This window comes from Candoia aspera, chromosome 2, assembly GCF_035149785.1.
Source record: "Candoia aspera isolate rCanAsp1 chromosome 2, rCanAsp1.hap2, whole genome shotgun sequence".
In the NCBI taxonomy this organism is placed as follows: Eukaryota; Metazoa; Chordata; class Lepidosauria; order Squamata; family Boidae; genus Candoia; species Candoia aspera.
Window position 1 is genome coordinate 90,875,855 of NC_086154.1, and position 16,769 is coordinate 90,892,623.

The 16,769-nt window shown below is 37.8% G+C and overlaps 1 protein-coding gene across 2 annotated transcripts in view; it reads right to left on the reverse strand.

Moving 5' to 3' along the window:
- Nucleotides 1–15,728, reverse strand: part of SPDL1 (spindle apparatus coiled-coil protein 1) — a 33,140-nt gene extending 17,412 nt beyond the window's left edge. For both annotated transcript variants that reach the window (XM_063292447.1, XM_063292445.1), the window contains exons 1-7: nt 15,664–15,728; nt 6,093–6,275; nt 5,242–5,418; nt 4,319–4,513; nt 3,953–4,102; nt 2,626–2,724; nt 444–554 (exon numbers count right to left, since the gene is read on the reverse strand). In XM_063292447.1, the coding sequence (XP_063148517.1) occupies nt 444–554; nt 2,626–2,724; nt 3,953–4,102; nt 4,319–4,513; nt 5,242–5,418; nt 6,093–6,257 (897 nt within the window). In that variant the 5' untranslated portion in view covers nt 6,258–6,275; nt 15,664–15,728. The remainder of the gene's footprint in view (nt 1–443; nt 555–2,625; nt 2,725–3,952; nt 4,103–4,318; nt 4,514–5,241; nt 5,419–6,092; nt 6,276–15,663) is intronic.
- Nucleotides 15,729–16,769: the final 1,041 nt, after the last annotated feature.

Consider the following 16,769-nt stretch of genomic DNA (forward strand, 5'->3'; position numbering starts at 1 on the left):
CCCAGCTAGCATGCTGGCTGGGGAATTCTGGGAGTTGAAGTCCACACGCCTTAAAGTTGTCATGATTGAGAAACACTGATGTAGATATTTGTGTCATGAAGATAACACAGTTTTGCTGAGTCATGATTAAAGAATGTGCCATGTACTGTTGTTTTTTGTTATTTGGAGTGAAAAGTAATTTGAGATAACAGCTGTTCTTATCTTCTTTGAATACAACTTTTTTCTAGAAAAGCAGAATTTACATATCAAGTGACATATATGCTACACAAATGAAATAGCTTTGTTACTTAAACACGGCTTTCTTAATTCCATAACCATATCACATCTTAATTCCATAACTGTTTATGTATGAAACAGAATGCATAGCTATTAGGAAGTATAAAACTCCAGCATAAACGATCTAAAGATTTTTTTCTTCTAACCAAATTTTAAATTAGCCATACCTTGATTCTTTGCAACTGTTCTCTAGTGAAAGTATGCTGTTTTTGTAGCAACTGATATTTTACTTTCATGCTAATTAGTTGACGCTCCATTTCTACTCTACGGTCCTCTACCTATAATGACAAAAAAACCCACTTAAAATTGGTTCACATTCTAATGCATTTAATATTTATAGCAAGTCATACAGTTCCCCAGGAAAACTGTAAATACAGCGCAAGAGAAATTATCATATTAGAAAGGTTAAGTAATGACAGTTAATAACTTTGCCATATTATTCACAAAATCAAAGCCATGTAGCTTCTAGGTATTTGCCAGCTTATTTTAAAAATAATTGCTAAACACAACCATTTCCACAACACAAGTTTGAAAGAATCTGTGAGGCTACTTAACCATTACTGTTATCACTAGAGACTATTACCTTAAAAAAATAATGCATCCGATAACTAAGTTCCTGTATTTTAGGACTCATTCTTCTCTAAACATATTATTCATGCCACCATTGCAGGTAGTCCTCGCTTAACAACCATAATTGAGACCTGAATTTTGGTCCATAAGCAAAATTAAGTGAATCTGACCCAAGTTTACAACATTTTTGCAGTGGTTGTCAAGTGAATCAACGCAGGCATTAAGCGAACCACATGGTCATTAAGTGAATCATGTGGTTTGTCACTGATTTTGCTCGACAGAACCTGGCTGGGAAGGTTGCAATTGGTGATCACGTGATCACATGACACTGCAAGTCATAAATGTGATCCTGTTGCCAAGCGCCGAAATCATGATCATGTGATGGGGGGAGAATGCTGCAACAGTTGTAAGTGCGAGGACTGGCCACAAGTTGGTTTTTCAGCACCATTATAAGTCCAAACCATCACTAAATTAATGGTTGTTAAGTGAGGACTATCTGCATAAGCTGTTCCTAGCAAGAGTCTATCAGTGGTTTCATTTCCAATAGCAACTCACACAGGTGTCAGATCCCCCGATCAAAGGTTTCACAGAAACCCTTATCAGGGCATCTCCCATCATGTCATTCTCTCAGGTTGCCGGGTGGGAGGGGTGTGTGAAGTTGGAGTGTAAAGGGGTTGTTTTGCCTATGGAGCACATCAAGGATGTGAGGTTGAGATACGACAGGAATACCATCTGGATGGGAGAGGCACTGACATGCTTCGTGGGAAAGGGGACTAGCTAAGGGAATGTAGTTTAAATTAGGTTTTGGCAGGAATTCTTTATTCACAGCTTGCTTTCTGTACTGTTCATTACGCTTCATTGAAACAGTTCAAAGAAATCCAGTTTCTTGACTGTGTGTGTGTGAATGCTCGAATGAGCAGGTGCTGACAACAGGTAAGTATCAGGGCTGGAGAAAAGGTACCTCAAAGAGAGCTATTTTCTTATAATGATGTAATGATGCTAGATAGGTTGCATGCTACTGTTGCTCTGCTACATGCATTTTTACAGCTAGATGGTTCTGAATAAAATATTGTCCTAAATCAAGAAAAAGATTCTCCCCCAATCTGTGATAACTGTCACAACTTTTCAGCATTTCATCTAGACTTCAACACACCTGGAAGGTATCAGGATGGGGAATTTCACATACTTTAATTTCCAGCCAGCCTAATGAATAGTTCAGTTGAGAAATGTTTTGTTAGTGAGTCTGGAGTTCAGCTCCTAGAATTCCCCAGCTAGCATGCTGGCTGGGGAATTCTGGGAGTTGAAGTCCACAGGCCTTAAAGGTGTCAAGGTTGAGAAACACTGGTGTAGATATTTATGTCAGGAAGATAAGGACACAGTTTTGCTGAGTCATGGTTAAAGAATGTGCCATTTACCATTGTTTTTTGGTTTTGGGACTGAAAAGTAACTTGAGATAGCAGCTGTTCTTATCTGGCTGGGGAATTCTGGCTGGGAATTCTAGCAGTTGAAGTCCACAGAGTTTAAAGTTGCCAAGGTTGAGAAACACTGCTCTAGAGGCTTCACAAATGCTATATTGTTTCCAAACTACCTCACATAATAAATTACTGCAAATGAATTAAGACTTCAATTAAAATATTTGTTCAAAATATCTGGCATCTGTTTCAAATGAAGAAATAATTCAAGGGAATTGGTACTGAGAAGTGACTAAATATAAGAAGTGTTTGAAACTAACAATGGCTTTGTTAAAAGTAATATATATACTTATATGAAGATCAGTACCTCAGCAAATAGAGAATTGCCTTGACTGGGAAGTTCCAGGGCCTGCTGTAGCGCATGGTCAAGCTGAACTTGAAGATCTCGGTTCACCTCTCGTGCTTTCTGAATTTGAGTAAAAAATGATTAATTTAACCAAACTAAATACATACTATATATACAGCATAATGCCCACCAACCTTTTGGGGCTGGGGCGTATTCAGAATTTTGCGAACACATGATGGTGGCATTGCATGTCACAAAACATCAACTTCTAGAAGCAAACTGCTGAGGTTGCTCTCTGATAGCTCCCCAGGATGCTTTCTTATGCTTCAGCTTATTTTAATCCTTTTCACAGCAGGGAGGCACACTTCTAAGTAGGGTGCCAGACTGCAGCCAACTATCATTTTATTTTCCAAGACCACACCAGGGTATTGATAGGTGCAGAAACATACTTGAAAAATAATGTAAACCTCCAGGTTGTCATTTTCCTTTGCCCTATGCTAGCAAACTTATACTATTTAAAAAAAAAAATCTGAAAGAATCGAATAAATACTATCTGGGGCATGAAACCTAGGTAGTATCTAGGGATACAGCTATGAACACCTTTGGAACATTTGTAATAATGTTATAAGCTTCCTATAAGCATCCTAGATTTTGTTCTTTTAAGAAAAAAAGATCTCCCTTAAGTTCTGCTCAGCTCCTAGTGAATGCACAGGTAAGTCCCTCTAGTGGTTTGCCCTCATCTAACATTCTGTTTCCATCTAGCTTACAGCCTTGAGGTCTCCTAATGGTTTTCCATCTAAGTGCTAATCATATCTGATTCTCCAAGCTTTTTTGTTATGAAGAGGGGGGCTTTTGCTACTCTTATCATCAGTGCAGCATATATATCACTTAATGCTGTATAAGACAAAGCACAAGTTTATCACTGATTAGTCTTGGGGAAAAAAAGTTTAAGCCAGTATAGTAATTGATCAGAGCGGCAGATCTAAAGAATAGTGCTTAAATCATTCTGGAAGGACAAGAATCAAGTTGACAGGTGATTGAATCTGTAGAGAGGATAAGTTAAGCCAAACAAGTATATCCCTAACAAAATAAGTAGTAGCTAAGTACACGTCCTCTCAGGCGAAGTCTGTAAAGGAAACAAATCCAGCAACTTTAAAACATCATGCACGTTTGTCATAGCAAGCCAACTGGCTTCTCGGTGCTAAAAACATTTATGTTGCAGAACCCTGAACACGGACCAAAGAATTTCAATAAGTCAACTTTATTTAAACAAACAAACCTTTATTAAATTGTTCTCTACTTAGCCCAAAATCCTTTCATCACTATCAATATCAACATGATACATCACCTCTAATGCACTGCAAAAAGAAACAAGATCTTTTTCTCTCTCTTCTTTCTCTTCTTCAAGCCGTGCCACTCGATTCATCAAATTGCTATTTCCAAGTTCCAGCTGTTCTTTACTGTATTGCAGATCATGTAACTTGTCCTCAAGGTCTGCCTGTCACAAAATTAATTACCATGAGAATGACTTAACTGGCAGTTATATTCTATGACATATAAACTATTATAGCAACAACATTTAGTTTCAATTACTTTCTATGATATTTAAACATGATCAACTATAGATTAGAAGCCAATGGGAAGATTATCCATCTGCAAGTTATCTATACACTTGCAGGACAGCTAAGAGTTTCAGGATGAATCTGATGCATACCTTTCCTTGCTCAAAGGATAGCAGCTCAAGCTGAAGACTGAGCACTTCTGAAGACATCGTTTCTTGTACACGTTCTGACATTATGCGTAGTTCTTCTGATTTTGAAGCAATCACATCTTTCAGATGGTCCACTTTATGCTTCAGTTGTTTCTCACTAAGTAATGCTTCATCTAGCTCTGATTTTAGTTTTTCTACCTATAAAACAATGCATTTTCCAAAGGGGGAAATAACTTTTACATTTAAGATTCCTTATACACATCCCTCTTCACATTTACTAACATATCCTCACCCTGATTCAGACTCAGAAATCCATTATCTATTGCATTTACTGTATATCTCATCTTTCTTCCATTATAAAACTTAAGAAAGCATGCATAAGCAGGGCCAACCATTTTTTACTAGCTTTGCTGGTGAAATCACTGTTTATTAAATAAAGCAGAATTTTTAAAAAGACAACACTACTTGCTAGAATTTTCTACCACATTCCCTAAGGAAAAAGGCGAGAGAGACAAATATGCAGTTGGGTGGCCCTTTTTAAAGACACCATGTAGATTGAAGTAGTACCATCTTTTCCACCCTATATCACCCTTTCTGCTGTAAAGCAGGATTTTAAAAATGGAGGACACAGATACTGTATATAGCATATACCCTATCTCTATCTAGAGAGGGAAAGAGAGCATATAGCTTATCTATATTGCTCAGATACCCCAAAAAGCTTCCATGCCATCCTAACATACAATGTAACCAAAATTAATAAATAGTAATAATTTAGTATTGCAGTAACTAGAAAGATACTCCAATTCAGAACAGATTTGTCAACAGGTATATTATGTCCAGAACATTTTAATGATAGGAATTGATCATTATTAGAAGGGAGCAATTATTGTAAATAACACATTCATCTTATTCTTTGTATAATGCACCTTATTTTTAAGCTCATTTATTTCTTGCCCATGTAATGTTTCCAGTTGCCTACGCAATGCATCTAGCTGTACATTTTGCTGCTGCTTAAGAGCCTCACATTCAAGATTTAAACTTCCCAACATTCGATTCTTCAATTCTACTTCTCTCTGGAGAGTATATTTTTCTTGTTCAAAATTCTGAAAAAGATGCAACACAGAGTTATAAAAAAAGAAAGACATCTGTTACAGAAGCACAGTGGTAAGCAAAAGGTGTTCACCTTGGCAAAGACTAAAAGACTGCACATTTCTTTTGTGCACATTTCTTACATGCATCAAAGGAGAAGACTTAGAGGCAAGAGCTACTAGACCAGCACAAGGGGAAAGCTTAAGTTCTACTCCCCTTACTCATGGGGGAAATTCAATAAATATTAAATTATTCATGTATCATATTAATAGGATAGTTAGTTGTACTAGTAGTTGGAAATAATTTATATTTAGGGACGCTGACCATAGAGGATAGCAATGTTTTCTTTCAAGAAGGTATCTCCTAATTGTAAATTTAATTATTGGTACACAGGGATTGGAAGAACAGAAAACCCATTATTTAGAGCTAAAGCGGAATATGCAGAATGCTTTCTATATGCTAGTAACAACTATTAATTCCACTCTTAATTTATACAAGACAATTACAGTATTCCATTGCAAAATTTTTAAAACTGTTTCCAATCTGGTCAAGGAGACTATACAGAGGAACCATATTTCTTATTGTTAACTATTCAATTTCACAGCAATAACTTTTATACTTCTCTGTCAGGGAGTAGACTATCAAGGTAAAAAAAAAAAACCCTCTTGTAAAGTGCTTAAAATTTCACCTCTGTTATGGTGACCATTTCATTTTGCATTTCATCTAGCCGGTTCTGCAGCAAGTTTTCACTTTCCACCAGCTTTAGACCATACTGTGCCGCTTTTCTTCTTTCCTCTTCAGCTTCTTTCAGTTGATATCGAAGATGTGAAATTATGTCTCCATCCGTCTCCATTTTCTTTTAACACTGAAACTGTATGTGATATTCAATTTTCTTAAAAAAATCAAGCTATGGGTAAAATCCTTGTATCTACTTATTTATGGGATTTATAAGACCCTCCCTTCATAATTTATATACTGATGGTACTTAATCTTATGGATGACCCACAAATCAGAGGCCCCCCCACCAACACTGACAGGAGCCAGCCCTGGAGAGAGGAGAACCACCATAATACCATGCCTCGCACTCACAACCCCCGAATTTGTCCAAAAGAATATCAAAGTTAATGGTATCAAAGACTGATGAGAGATCAAGGAAGGCCAGGAGAAACGCACTTCCCCCATCTCAAGCCTGACACAGGTCATTAAAAAGTGTGGCTAATGCTGACTCAGTGCTATATCCCAGTTTGAAGCCATACTGAAAGGGATCCAGATAATCTGTTTCCTCCAGGGCCCTTTGAACCTGCAATCTAAGCACCTTCTTAACAACCTTCCCTAAAAGGTTAAGCAGAGATGTGTCCAACTTTGTGTTGCTCTGTGACAGCCAGATGATTGGCAGCTTCAAAGCCACCCATCTGCCACCACTGCCACTTATTCAGCTTGTCCACCACTTCCTGCAACCACATCAGGAAGCCCCATGCTTAGAAGGTTCTTAGACCAAGAATTACACCACATCCTCAACTGATAGGACTTCGTTCTGCAGACTCTGCTCATTGGTTCAAGGCATTGTGACTCATTATTGTGCCATCAAGAAATCTGCAGTCTTCTAAAAATCTTCCTCCTCAAATGCAGACCAACTACACTTCCATAAACCAACTGCAACATCCACCAACCAACAACTCCCATAGCATCTCCTCAAACTCATTAACCTCAGTGCCATATGTAATCAAGATATGTAGGCTGTGTTTGACTGGGTCTTTAAAATACAGGGTATCTACAGTTTTAAAATGATTTTCTGCTAAACAAATAGCCAATCCATTAATGCATCATATATAGGTATTGCAATTTTCCATGGTCAGCATGAAAGGCAAAGGGTCTCTTATATTTGGGGACACAAATGTAATAATTGAGTGGGAAGAACACAGTGGTCTTAGCACTCTTAGCCTGATACTAAATTGCATTCAGTTTGGGTTTACAAACTGCCGTGGTTTGCTTAACCATCATTTACCAGATTAGATACAATCATCTGGGCTCACATTACATGCAAAGCCAAACACTTTATGGCTTAGGACGATGTTGAAATCTTGTCTCATCAATTCACATTAAAAGACTCCTGGACTTTTAACAAAATGAAATGCAAAGTAAACACTTATTCTAGTTGCTGAACTACCAACAGATATCAAATGTTTAAAAACAAGATAGTGGAAAGGTAGGAGAAAGGGAAACAAAACTTTACACAAATCCATACAGAATAGAGGTTAGATCACCATATTAAAGTGCCGAAACAGTACTGCTGATAACTAATTTGAGTCACACCTTCCTAGAAGCTTTGAAAAGCAGTTAGAAAATTTATAACAACTTCCCAAAGAAAGTAGCAAGTAAATTGCAAAACTAATCCAAACTCAGAGTATGTTAACAGAAAACAAATTATTTTTATCCTGAAACATAGTATTGGTTTTCCAGAGAAACAATAGGATATAACCCATGTGTTTATGTTAGTAACCTAGGCCATGCTAGTTTAAGCATTCCTGCAAATTCTTCAAGTTTTCCTCTTAAAATATTTAATATGTAAAGGATGCAAGTATCCTCTAGGTCTATATTACTTTCATAACAAATTTGATTCCAAGCTGACAGCACAGACTCTGACCTGCAGACCTTAATTCCAAAAGAATCCACCCACTCAATTAGCAGAGGCATGATCTGGTAGAACAAAAAACTCCTGCCACATCAACAGTCAGGAATATATCTTTCATCCTTGTCTTTATCCATTAAAATGGTAAATGAATATTTATATCATAAATGTGATTGATGGTTTTATGAACTTTAAGACTCTGAAATTTTTATTTTCAACATTATAATAAAGCTAATCAAGATTAGCTGTACTTATATAATGGCAATGAAGGCAAGGATCTTTATCATCATCTTTCTCCTGATTAAGCTATGTAGCTTCAGTCTGCAAAATAACTACATTATGCAGTATCTTTTAGAGTCATCAGCAATGCAAAAACATTTTAAACTAGAAATCAAATAATACTGAGTCAGGTAGTAAACTAAGTAAGAATCTAACAAACAATAAGAACTTTTACAACATTTTACAACTTCACATAACATAATTAGTTACCACAGAAAGCTTAAAATAGAAAATATTTTAAAGTTAAATGCAAAGTTACACTTGGCAATAAGCAAGCATTAAAACCATATTCAAAAGAATGCTGAAAACTAAAAAACAATCAAATCTTCTCAGTCCAGTAATACTTTGTGAAGAAGAGTAGAAACTCACCTTCAGGTACATTCCATCTCATGAAAGTACAAATTTAAACCAAATAATGCCTTTTAACTGGGAAATCTGTTTATTTTTATCTTGGAGATCTTCCTTCGATTCTGTCACCATCGCTGCTGGCTCTTAGAATAGCTTTTCTTAAACCACATGGAGAGATAATTGAAATGCAAATCCTTTTCAATCTATTTGCTCATTATTTCCATGGTTGCCTACAAGGTTGCCAAAGAACAGTGGTTCTCTGTAACTAAGTCCAAACAGTTCCAGTCTCATTTCTTTCTAATAGTTATCAAGACAACACCATTATATTTAAAGTTTCAGTTACTTTTTGCTCAGTTTTAACAAACCTTAGGGCCCAGTATATTGAATGAAATTACATTAATCCTATTAAGGAAAACCAGCTATAAAAAAATAATATCACAACACTTGAATTCACATAGAAATTTACTAAGGACTATTTTACAGATAGACCAAAGAACCCTAAGGCTATAACCCTATACCAATTTACCAGACAGTAAGAACCACTTAATTCAGTGAGACTTACTTCTAAGCAAACATGAATAGGACTTCCCTGTTGACTTCTTTAAAATTTACTACACGGCACTAAAACTTCTGGCATTGAGGCTTTATGTAGCTCCAGGTCAAAAAGGTGGCACCCATGGGCAACACTGTATCCTCATCCACTACTCAAGACTTTGCTCCCTCCCCCATTCCAGTGCTCCCTCAGAAATGGCCAAGCAACTATTCTAACTTGGGGTGATGAAACCTTTGTTTCCTCCATATGTTCATTTATTTGAAAGGCATCCTACAGCAGCCTTCTCAGCCAAGCAGAGCCCACTAGTGGAAGAAATGCCCTATCATGGCCTCCACCTCACCTGCTTGGTTATCCTTTAGCCTCTTCTACTGGTTTGTGAACCTGTTCACAAAAAACATTTAAATTAAATTAAATAATTTTAAGGTCTAGAATGTTGTCTCAATCCAGAAGCCTGATCATTTCTTGGCTCCAAGTTATTTAGATTTTCATTAACTACTTATCCTAACTGATCGAGCTGTGATGACCAAACCTAGATGATGATTCTGGTCTTGGAATTTTCAAAAGTGTTTGACTTCACAAAAACAGGCACTCCATCTCTGTGCTTTTTAATTTTTCATCCTCTATAGATGCATGGGTTGTTTAGGGTTGGGTTGGCTAAACATTCTCCCCCCTCCATCCATAGTGGCCATTCTGGTCATTCAGTTTCTTTAACTTCTAGTTCTGTATGGGTTTTTTTTTTCCTTTGGTATAATGAAAGAAAACAAAAATCCAGGATCTGTCAGCAACAAAACACACCCCAAAATGTACCTACTTAGCTGAGACAACCCAACATTTCTTTAGTTGTCTGCCACCATTCCAGTGGTTCAGTAGTAGCAGATTGGGTTTACTCGGTTGGGCAAACCCAGCCTGTGAGAACTTTATTGCTCTGCAAGAGAAACAGCTTCTTCCTTAGCTTCCTTCATTGCCACTCTTACCTTCTTTGTTTCTACAATATTTACCAAAAGTGAGTGAAGATCTCACTAAGGAACAGATGAGAAAAGACAACAATAATTCACCAGGACAATTGCTGAAAAAAGTTCTCCCCCCACTGCCTTTTCCCCCCCTGAAACTACAGCACTCTCCATTCACATTCTTGGCCTTTTGTTACATTGCAAGCCGTTGCCAGAAACCTTTTCCCCTTTCTCTTATCACCCTCCTTGCTTCCTACCACTTATTGAAGAGAAGCAACACAGGCTTCCCTGAGCAGGTCAGAAGGGGCAACACTGTTCATGCAGGCAAGCAACAGCTCCCTTACCATTTACTGTCACTGCCTGGGCTCCCCATTTGTCACAATCACAGTCAGTCTGCCCACTAACACATCCATTGTACTTTGGACGCAGCTGTGGGTAGCCATCAATGCTTTGCACACCTTTCATATCTCTGCCTCAGGACAGAATCTATCTTTTGAAAATTGCTGGAAAGTCCCTCTGATCCCTCCTTTGACATAAGTGGAAAATACATTTTAAAATTAATTGGAAGACTTAGAGGATCTTGTTTACTAATTGGAGAACTGCAGCCCTTTGATAGAGATTTCTGGGATGATAGAAATGAAGGGGAAAAAAATATTTCCCCACTCAAATTACCTTTCCTCTCGTCTCAGTAAGGAGAGAGGTCTAGGAAAATAATATTTATGTTAATTGAGTTTAGTGAATTATAGGTGGTTAAAATTGATTTATATTATAAGTAGAGATTGGAAATAATTTCATTTTACAGCTAGGGGAAGGAAATAGGCTATTCCTATTATTACTCTCAGATTAAGAATTCAATTTTTTATGAGGTTGGGGAGAAGAATGTATTTTACAGGTTCACCTGTATTTAATAATTTCTTATACACTAGCATTTATGAAATTTAATCTATTTTAACTTGTTCTGGCCCTAGTCTATGAGTAACACCTTCATTGCAGCCATTTTGAAGATGAGTCCCCAATCATTTCTCAGAACTCACAATGTGCTCTCAAACCTGAAACAGCTTCCTACTTCAGCGCAAAATTATGGTTTCTTCTGGTTAGGTTTATTCACTATCTTTAGTCAAAAGACCATCTTGTAAGGATTCTTAAAGTTGCACACTTTCTATTATAAAAATTATCATGAAAAATGTTCACCCCCAATATTAGCACCCTATTTCCCACTTCTATTATAGCATCTTAGCCTAATTCTCTTTTTATAAGTATTTATGATATATTCTTTAAAACACCACAAAGAAAAAATCACACAATTATTTGCTTACTAAGTGACACACTACAGTTGCGTTTGATCCTTTTCTGTTCTGTAATTCACCAACTTTTTACTTAGCACCTTAAAAGAACAAATGCAGAGCAGAGACACAATGACAACCCGCAATTATAATTGTTTTTCTCCATATCACCCACATTGGCTGGCAAGTCATACTTCCTTTGTAAATCATAGATCAGACTAACTTGGATTAAATATAAAACTGAGAAAACTCTCTAGAGAGCCAATTGTGCAATTCTGGATAATCTTTTTTCACCTGAATACTGATTTAAGCTATACACATGCTATATTTATGGTATCTCCTTCAAGCTACCATCCAAGCATCTAACATCATCTTGTCACAGAAAATTCAGATTTTATATAACTGTATCATACTCACGTACATATTCTGTATTGCAAAACAACATCAGAACCCACAAATTTATAGGGAACTTTGTTAAAAACTTAAAATTGTGGTGGCTAGGTTACTAGGACTTTTCTAAAAAGCAAAAGTTCTATCCCTGCCCTCACAGTTACTTTCTAAATACTGTAAGTCCAGCCCAGTTTACCTTGTACCTGAAAGGGAAGCGTCCATTCTAAGCAGCTGTGCTGCAGAAAGGCCTAGAAATTTTGGATGGCTAAAGCTATTGCAAAGCTACTTCCTGCCTGCCTCTTCAGTACCAAATGGAAGTACTGTAAAGCTTGTTTGGCATCGTATGCCTGATACAAACCAAGCATCAATGTTTATTTGAACTTTGGGGCAAGGAAACAGGCAGAGACCTTCCCGAAGTGCAGCACAATTGTGGTTATGTCTCTTTATCCTTCTCTAGCTCTGAGGCTGGGGAAAAGGTTAGAGGTAGTCACTCTTGCCAATAAAGGAATCCCCTCAAGTTGCATTTCCTTTCTCTAATTATTTTAGCAAGGGACTGAAGGAGAGTAATTCTTCCCTCCAACCATCTGGCACTCAGAAACTAGAGATTTATATTGTCCTATGAAAACTGGGAGAGGAAAACAAGTTTAGACCAGCAAATAGCAGTATAGGCCTCAAGATCTGTAACCAATGATTTCAAGGTTAAGAATTTTTAAAACATTAAAAAATACAGTGGCAAAACCTCAGTAACAGAGTTTGTGCTTTAGTACAAAAGAACCCAAATCTAAATCTAACTCCAATTCAAAAGAAACTTGAGAGCACCCTGTAAAATATCTCTGAGATCTTGCAGGGTAGAAAATATAATTAAGACCTAGCAGAACCAGTAGTTGAGCATAGATACCACATTAAGTCGTACATTACTTAGAATGTCAGTTTGGTGTAGTGGTTAAAGCATCAGGCTAGAAGCCAGGAGACTGTTGGTTCTAGTCCTGCCTTAAGCACAAAGCCAGCTGGGTAACTTTGGTCAGTCCTAGGAAGAAGGAGCAGGCAACCCACTTTTGAAAATGTTTATTTATTTATAAATTATTCACATTTTTATCACCGCCCATCTCCCCCTAAAAGAGGGACTCTGGGCGGTTTACAATAAGATTCACCTCAAAACTTGACATCATAAAATCACCAATATTAAAATAAAAATATAAAAATGTTGCCAAGAAAATGGCAGGAACTTGTCCAGGCAGTCACCAGGAGTCAAAACTGATTTGAAACACAGCTTTCCATTTCCTAGGCTACTAAGCTATCATTGGCTTAACATATACCATATCTAAGACCAGGAGTAGGCAACCTATGGCCTACATCTAACCCTCAGTTCCTATTTGGTGACCTTCAGTAACAGTGAGTTTTTCTAACTTTTTTTTGCTTTATAAATATATTAAATAGGTATAACATGACTCCGCAAATCAAAACACTTACTTAGCACTTTTTAAAACTCCAAGTGTAACTTTTAGGCCAAAAAAGGTTGCTTAGTCCTGCAGTTAAACCCTAAACTATAATTTAAGCAACTAACATGGATTCACACAGCACAGTAAACTGAGATCAAACAAACTACATTATGAAGAAAAAGATAAATGGGACAATGCCTGACTCAGCAATTTTGCCACCTTTTACAAGGCTATTTATTTTCTATCCTGCCTTTATTATCTTTATAAATAACTCAAGGCAGCAAACATACCTAATACTGGTTCCTCCTCCTATTTTCCCCACAACAACCCTGTGAGGTGAGCTGGGATGAGAGAGTGACTGGCCCAAGGTCACCCAGCCATCTTTCATGCCTAAGGCAGGACTAGAACTCTCAGTCTCCTGGTTTCTAGCCCCTTGCCTTAACCACTAGACCAAACTTGGTCTTGCACTTTCTTCCAACAGCTAATAATGTGTGTCTATATAAATTAATGGAAAGTACTACCAGAATGGGTCATCCAGTAAAAAACAACCCCATTCAAAGCTATATCAAGATATATTCAAAGAATATCAAGTAAACATGCCACAATAAAATTTCCTTGATGAGAAAATGTCACAGAAATATAAATGAACACATTGCTTTTCTTTTTTCTATAAAATGCATTTAAACTCTAAAAGGAAAGAAAAATTAGGAACAATAATTCTATTTCAGGTTCAGTGGTTAAGAAATACAGAACTATGAAGCCCAAAACATGGATGCTCTGAGAGATGCCAGCAATTTCCCTTCTTCAACAAGGGAAATGTACAACCAGTCTAATTCATCTAATAAGTCACAGGAAACACTGCAACAAATATACATTCACACTAAAGCAGCACATCAATGAGTCTTGCAAACAAACCCCTTAAAGTTCTACCAAATCTCACCAAGTTTTTCAAATACTTCTGTTTTGATATAGCCTCTTCAATAGGCTATGGATGATGGCAAATGTCATCACATGACAGGAAGAAAAAGTGAAAAAGGTTATCAGTTAGGACTGTGGAAACAGAATATTATGCAAGCCAAAAGGAAAAGGAACATTTACACACATAGCTAGAAACCAAAATATCTTCAGCATCTCTCTATGTATAGAATATTTCTCTACATGAAAAAAATTATATATAGGATTTTTCATATATAATCCTATATATAGTTATACATATATAGAATTGTATATATTATATAATTATATATATAATTGTATATATTAATACAGTTATACATATATAGAATTTTATACAATTCTAAATATGTATAGATTTCTTTTCCAGCGGAGTAGAGGACACTGAGGATGATGGAGCTATCTGGAAATACCATTCCTGTGGCATACCTCTTTTCTGTATTGGCTTCCCCAAGGTCATTCCAGTTCTCCTTTTCTAGTATCTTTATTGCATTCAAAGACCAGTACAAAATAAAACTCAGTAGTAACAAACAGGTTAAATATAAAAGGAATAAATCATAAAATTAACTCTGCTTATCAATTGGCAGGCTGTGCATTTTGCATATGAAGTAGAGAGAATTTGGCTACCTTTAGGGTAATAGAGTCATGATATCTGAGTAAAAGCTGTAAGTAAAATTGATCAGAACGAGCAGGACATTCGTTTCAACGGTGGGGTTATTAACTCTGACTGAATGCCAACATAAAGCAAGCAATATAGTGTAATAAAATCCCCTTTTCTTCTTTCTTGCCCTAAATCAGTGGACCATGAAATAATCTAGGTGAGCGCAGAGTTCCGTAATTGGAACTTATTTAGGAAAGGCTGAATCACTGCCCCAAAGCAGAGAAGACTCTCCCCGCTTTTTCTCCTTTCTCCACCCAGCCCTCCAGATTTAGTAGGCTGCAGCTGCCGCTATTTACTATTCCCTAGAAGGCAGATGGAGCCCAACACATGGAGGAAGCCTGCCTTCAGCCCCACGGAGTGAAATTAACCTTCGGACAGGAAGACACGAAGGAGGAGGAAGCAAATAGTAGCTCAAGTTGAGAGCAACTAACTGCGAGGAAGCGGTGGGGGGCGGGGAATACATGAACGAGAGGAACTTGGCTTTTGGGAGGAAACTGTTGCTAGGATATAAACGCAACTGTGGAACTCTCTCCAGCAGAAATACAGCCAGGAAAATAAATTCCGTTTTTTTAAAAATCTTGCATTTAACGACAGGTAAAATTATTTCCGCGTACTGGATACCAGTAGCAAATTAAAATCTGGAGGAAAAAAAAAAGAAAACAGGGCTCCTCTTCTTTTGTAGTTACGGCTGCTCCTGTTTATTCTGGCTCTTACTTTTTAAGATGCGCCCCCGTTATGCGAGGATTTTTGCCGGAAAACTGGCTGCCACTTACCCGCTTCGCCTTTACCTAAAACGCGCAACACCCTCCACAACTTTGCATTTGAATTTTATTCTCACAACCCACTCCAAGCAGATTTAGTCTCGCGATATTTATGACTCCGTCTCCGAAAGCGGCTGCGCATGCCCACTAGAGAACCTGCCGCTGACCGCGGGAAGGAGGAGCTTGAATCGAAGCTTCCCTTGGGGAAGCCATGCCACCTCAACTCAGCGTACTCTGTAAGCGCCGCCAAGATAACGATGGGATTTCCGAGGGGTGGAAGGGTGGAAACAAAACTGGTAAAACCGTGAGCTCAGTTGCCAATTTTGCAAACGGTTTTGGTGCAAGGAGAAAAGTGTAAAGATCCTCGTACTTGTTCATAGGATCCACCTGAAATGACAGTTCAAAGCAATGATTACATCCGTGTGCACAGCAAGAGCTTTATAACCAGTGAGATCCGAAGAGTCGGGGCACCAACACGACGTCGAAAACGTGCATCCTTATAACTGACGCACTGGATCCACCTTTCATCTAATGTTGCCAGTTGGGCGGTTTTCCCGCCCAATTGGGCTAGTTTTAGAGATAGCTGCGGGAAATTTTTGGCGGTTGCGGGTTTTTTGGGCTATTTTGGGCTACTTTTAAGGGCGAGTAGTTTTGGGGCGACAGCCTCGCGGGCGGGCGGGGCGGCGGCATTTAAAGAGCCTCTCCGGAATCCCCTTTTCGCACTGAGGAGGGTCTTCAAATAGGCGGGGAGTGGCTTCCCTTTCCCCTTCCCGCGAGCATTGTTTTATGCCAGTGGGCAGGGGGCTACCGAGGGGGCGTCGTATTAAAATCCCATCAAACAATTGTGAGAAGTGGTAGCGGCAGTGAAAGCATGAATTTTAATTTTTTAATATATTAAATATCAGTAAATATAATCCATACAAAAGCTCTTTTGGGATCCTCCATAATTTTTAAAAGTGTTGAAGGGGTGCTGAGAGAAAAAAAGTTTAAGAAACACTGGGTTATTTCATATGATTTCATATAAAATCATAAAAATCAGGGTTCTGGATCCACTGTTTTACACCGCAGCAGCTTTTCCTTTACGGGGACGTGGTGGCGCTGCGGGTTAAACCGCTGAG